The sequence below is a fragment of the Orbicella franksi genome, chromosome 10 (genome assembly GCF_964199315.1).
Source record: "Orbicella franksi chromosome 10, jaOrbFran1.1, whole genome shotgun sequence".
In the NCBI taxonomy this organism is placed as follows: Eukaryota; Metazoa; Cnidaria; class Anthozoa; order Scleractinia; family Merulinidae; genus Orbicella; species Orbicella franksi.
This window is the reverse complement of record NC_138154.1, coordinates 25451975-25457974: the sequence shown is the minus strand read 5'-3', so window position 1 is coordinate 25457974 and position 6000 is coordinate 25451975. Positions and strand designations below refer to the sequence as shown.

Genomic DNA, 6000 nt, shown 5'->3' with positions numbered 1-6000 from the left:
CTACTATGTTTTAATTTACTACCCCACCCACATGTAACTAGCAGGAAAGAGGACAGCTGGTCTTTGATTGTCTGTCTCGATCAGTCACGAAATTGCGTTTTGCTTTGCTTAAAAGCTAAGCCAGTCTGAAGCAGAGCGAAAAATAAGGTTGATTTTATGGCGGCTATTGAGTTCACAGACGATGGTCATAGCAAAAAAATCAGACGAAAAATCGAGTTTTTATTGGATGTCAGTCTGACATTATCATACATACATACATACATTCTTTATTCAAGACGCAATGTTACAAAAGTATACATATAAAAACAACAAATAAAAAAAGAAAAGGCATCTCGAAAAGGAAGTTATGAGGTGAACCCTATGTAAAAACTCCCTCAGTAAAATAATACGAGAAATACAGAAAATATATAAAAACAAGGATCCTTAATTAAACATTGAGATACAATCTGAGCTTGGATCGGAATAGCTGGAAGCTATCAGCTTCCACTAAGTCTCTTGGTAAATTATTCCATAGCTTAACTATTCTAATAAAAAAAGAATGTTTGTAACAATTGAGTTTGGCAGGTTTGATATAAAGTTTGTAGGAATGATTAGCTCTCGTACACTTAGTTGATAAAAACCAAAAACAATCTTATGACACTCAACTAAAGATAAATATATTCTACGGTCAAATAGAGTAGGCCATTTAAGCAGCTGACAACGGTCTTCATACGACATCTCCCCTTTCCGTTGATTAAGAGCAAGTCGCGATGCTCTTCTCTGTACACTCTCTCAAGCATGAATGTCCTTTGCGAGATAAGGGCTCCAAACAGGTACCGCGTATTCCAAGATTGGCCGTACAAGAGATTTGTACAGAATGGAAAACACGTTTGAGTTAGCGGTGCCAACAGAGCGTCTGATTAAGCCTAAAACTTTATTGGCTTTATTCACGGTTATGGCAATATGATTGCCCCATGAGAGGTCTTTTGTTATCGTAACACCAAGATCTTTGAAGCTATCCACATCTTTAAGGGGTTTTTCAAAAGAGTAATTGGTGACTGATTTATTACGTGAATGTGTAATACGCATAGATTCACACTTGCCTGCGTTAAAACGTAGTTGCCATTTGCAAGCCCATTCGTTGAGATTGTTGAGGTCTGCTTGAAGAAGCTGTGTATCAATAAAAGGGTCGACTAATTCTCTGTAAATTTTAGTGTCGTCGGCATAGAGTTTAATAGTGGATGACACACATTCGGTTATGTCATTGATGTACAGTAGAAATAATAAAGGCCCAAGAATGGTCCCTTGTGGTGTACCCGAGGTGACAGACGACCAATCAGAGCAATCGCCCCATGTAAGGGAATCCGGAATCCGGAATCCAACATATTTTTGCTTTTGTAATCCGGAATCCAGGCCTTTTGAATCGGGAATCCAGCCTTTGGAATCCGGAATCTAACCTCTGGAATCCGGAATCCTACCTCTCGAAACCTTCTCTGTAAAAACTTTGATGAGATGGGAGGAAGGAATGTGAGGGTGCAGGTCACTTACCAGAAGGAAGATGTTGTTGCTGTGAGACACAACCGAAGAAGAGAAGTGTCACCATATTGGCTTGCAATTCTCTTGGAAGACGTTCAGGTTAAAGCAAATGGCGAAAATTTTCTACGAGACAAAGTGCCGCTCAGATGGCTTAACCAGACGGAAGATATCTTGACATACACTTCCGGCGACGTTTGCGATCAAAATTCTCCTAAGTGCATTTTAGCCAGCGTACTTGACTTCACTTGTGAAAAGTCTGGAAATGTGTTAACTGTCAATGTGTCACCTGAGGAGGACATCAGGCTCAGCAGGATTGCAAATGGAGATGTTGGCGAAGAGGAAGATGACAGCGAGAATGAAAATGAAGCTGAGATGCCAAATCATGATGATCACCATGAAATGACAGGGCAGTCACTTCCACCAAGGTTGGAGGGTGTAAGCTTATCAGGGTGAAGAACAACGCGTTTCGTTTTAGGTTGAGCCCAATCATTTACGATCATTTTACACTTAAAATCAGCAAGCCTGGTTTCAATAGTTGAAATGCGTAGCTTTTCGAATAGTTTGCCCCTCCTTAACCCTGTAAATTTTGACAAAACACCTCCGGCTTGCATTTTGCCAGTTGTCAGCAACGAACGGAGAAAAGGGATGTGGTCGTTCACTAAGTAGTTACTGTGAAGATGTCATCGAATGTGACATTCGTGCGTGTTTCAACTATTAAACCAGGGTTGTACACTTATTCATTCTCAACGTTTATTCCTTGGAATTAACAGGGGAAAAAAGGAGAATTTATTTGCTTGTCATAAACCACATTTTCATTACAAGCGGAGAAATGATAATAGGGTATTTTTATCTGAAGTTAGTGAACATATTGGTGTTTCCACAAATTTCTAAGCCAAAAAATGATCTAATTTTGGCCAATGAATTATATATTTTTATGCAAATATTTCCTGCATGAAACTACTTAGGGAATATAACAAGAGTTTTTAATAACAAATTGTCGAGAATTGTGCGGGAGATCGACAAGTCGCGAAGTAAATTACAGTACAATCCACGGGAACGGGCTTTCTGCACGAAGATTGTAAGTAGAGTGCAGTAACAAAACACTGAGTGTCAGACAGCGGCATAAGACTGTACGAGGTTTACTAATGTTCTAGTTATTGTTTTGTTGTATAAAAATTCCTACGGAACTCTAAAATAATGGACATTTTACGTAAATAAATTTATACCAACCAATTCTTAAGTAGCTGCAACAAATGGCTTCGGCTATTGTTTTTAAAATGTACTAGTAGCTGTATTGGCTAAACACTGAAATAAAGAAATAAATAGTTTTAGCAGGCGATTTCAATTTGAACATTCAAAGCACCAAACTTCAATTCCCACTACTTTTGGTTCTGTTGACGATATAATCGTTTTGATGAGAACAGTTCGTCAGATAACTTCAACGCTGTGGATTACTCAGTGGACTTCAGAGACGCCTCTTCTTAACAGGTACCCCAACAAGTTAATTATTTTATCAAAAGTTAATTTAATTGATGCCGTATGAACTCCAGTTTAAGGATATTAACACATTTTGATATATTGAAAAGAAAATGGTATTTTCTTTTTTACTCAATTCGTACTTTAATAGCAGAATCTGCTATCGCAGTACGAATGAATTCGAACATCAGAGTTAAAACCTTTGGAATCCGGAATCTCGGAACGTCTGGAATCCGGAATCCATAGGCATGGAATCCGGAATCCAGTCACCGGAATCCGGAATCCACGATGTGGAATCCGGAATCCAAGACCCTCTTGGATTCCTTTACATGGGGCGAGAGCAAGTTCCTCTAACGACTACACGTTGTTTGCGACCTGTAGGAAAGTGTCTAAGACAGTCTAGTAAACAGCCATTAATGCCGTTACTTTTCAGCTTTAATAGTAGCCGCTCATGGGGTACACTGTCGAAAGCTTTGGCTAGGTCTAAAAAGATGACGTCTGTTGCAATGGATAGGTTTCGCGATTTTGCCAGGTCATTAAACGTCGATAATAATTGAGTCACAGTAGATCCTTCCTTGCAGAAAGCCGAATTGATTGTTGTTGATTAGGTCAATATCCTGCCAAAATTTATTTATCCGATCAAAAACAATTTTTTCTCCGATCTTGCAAACTATGGAGGTTAGGGAAATGGGGCGGTAGTTCTCTCTTGAGGATTTAGAATCCTTCATGTGAAGTGGTGTAATATCTGCGTTTTTCCAGTCTTCAGGTAGCAGGCCGGTAGAGAACGATTTGTTTAATATGAGGGACACTGAAGTGCCAGTTCCAGAGCACATGATTTTAAAATACATGGCGCGATGTGGTCCGGCCCAGGGGATTTGTTAGGATCGTCTTTTTTCCGACAGTTATGCAAAAACTTACTTGTCTCCAAACTCGAAAATGGATTAAATCTTTACTTTAACGCATCTTACGTAACCGAAAAAAGAGTAGTTTAAAATAGGAAGGGAGAGTTCAGTTTGAAATCGTGTTCTATTTTTGATGACATTAATTTGATATTCCAAAATGTTTATTTATATAATGAGGAATTTTGTCTGGTTCACCAACAGTCATTCGCATGATAAACGACCATAGAATATATATACACTTGCTAAATTATTTTTGAGCTTTATTTGATGCCATAGCGAGCCTTTTTGCGCAATCGGAGAGCGAAGTGTGCTTTCGTATAAAGTGGGCCGGGTAAAGATATGAAAATTCGGGCCAATTCCAACGGTTGCCGGAAGTGTTCCCCTGCCCTGCAAGAGCGCATAACGCTGACCCCCCCCCCCCCCCCCCCCCAACACACACACACACATACCATGTAATTACGAGAAATGTAAAAGCAATGAGGCAAACAGTAAAATTAGTCCGGGAGCATATGTATGATAAATTAGTCTCATGGGCATTTTTGGAAGAAAGCAAACCAGTGGCCTACAAGTGTTCATTAGACCACAAGGAACCTAAAAAATGTTGTTGACAATTTTGTAAAGCGGTAAGAGAGTATTTATGGAATTCTGAATAATGACCAATGTAATTCAACATGGAAACGAGGCCGAAAAGCTATAAGTCACCAAAACGTCTTTCTGATTCAAGGAATCTCAACCAAACTTACCAGAATTACTATATTGGCAATCTTAAAGCCAGCCGACTAGTTATAAGTATTAAGAAGGGTCACGTGATCGATAAAGAATGAAATCGAGGCTGAGAAACATGAATGAAATTAGGATCAATCCATTGGGCGAAATCTTGGTCTAACTCATCAGATGTACTTATTGGACAGCCCTAAAGAGAGTAAATTGCTGATATCCAATAATTTAAGTCACGTGCTTGACCCAGCATGGAAACGAGGCTAATAAGATTTGCTTGTTAAAATGAAAACCCATTTTTATAAAGTGGTGAATTTCAACATGATTCATACATTAACGTCCCAGATATCAAGATAAGTTTCCAGAGCCACTCTTTGGCGTAGAGTTAGAAGCATTCAGTCATTCTCCAGTCGATGTTATTATACGATTTAGACGAACTGATCATTCGAGAAATAAGACTAACGTGGATTACCCAATTCTGGTATCAGTATCACGCTGGTTCATTTGTGAAGTAGAAATATCTATGTTCAGCGTCAGCGTGTAAGGGAAAGTTTTTTTCGAACTGACCCAGGAGGACCTACGAGGTAGTTCAACACTGCCGTTTTTAGACTTTAAGTTGTGCAGCAAACAATTCTGCTGCGACTGGGCTCACTCTCTTCTTAGCTGCTGTGCAAAGTTATGGATTGCCCTCTAGAGTGTGTTCAGACGAAGGGGATGAAAATTTAGGGGTAGGAAGAGCTATGCTATGGTACAGGGGATTTAATAGGGGAAGCAAAATTGCTGGGTTGTCTGTACACACCCAGTGAATTGAGTGTCTTTGGAGAGAAGTCTTCATTGGAGTCGGTCAGTTCTACTATACCCTGTTCTACCAGATGGCAGAAAATGGCATCCTGGAACCGACCATCATAATCGATCTGTTCTGTTTGCATTACATATTTCTTTCCAGAATTGACGCCCAGTTAAACCTTCTAGTTAAGGCAATAATAATCCTGTCCTCCTAATGGGAGGACTGAGGTGCATGAAACTTCTTTTATTACAAACATTTCCCATCTAAGTAGTAAATGTTGCATTTGTCTCACCAGCGATTCTAGAGGCCGTATCCTCTCAGCATTCGCTTGGGCACCTCTGTCCAACGAATCAGCTAAACGATGTACAGAATAATCCACAGTAACTTCACGACAATCAGCGTGAGGACAAAATCTTGAACAGTCATTTAAAAGACGCATGACTGTTTCTAGAAGTTCAGTCTCTGGAGAGCTGCAGTTACAAAAATTACGTAACAGATAGATCAAAACAAGAAATTTTACCACTGCCGCCACCTAAGTTAAAGTAATTTTCATTGCTGTCACACACGAACAGCCATTCTCTCAGAAGGCACATTTCGTGCGAG

At 39.6% G+C, this 6000-nt stretch overlaps 1 protein-coding gene across 1 annotated transcript; it reads left to right on the top strand.

Moving 5' to 3' along the window:
- The first annotated feature begins 625 nt into the window (after positions 1-625).
- On the top strand, positions 626-3000 carry LOC145501770 (uncharacterized). Its single transcript, XM_081481164.1, has 2 exons — positions 626-1940; positions 2940-3000. The coding sequence occupies exons 1-2, from the start codon at positions 1492-1494 to the stop codon at positions 2998-3000; spliced, it is 510 nt and encodes a 169-aa protein (XP_081337290.1). The 5' UTR covers positions 626-1491.
- The last annotated feature ends 3000 nt before the right edge of the window (positions 3001-6000 follow it).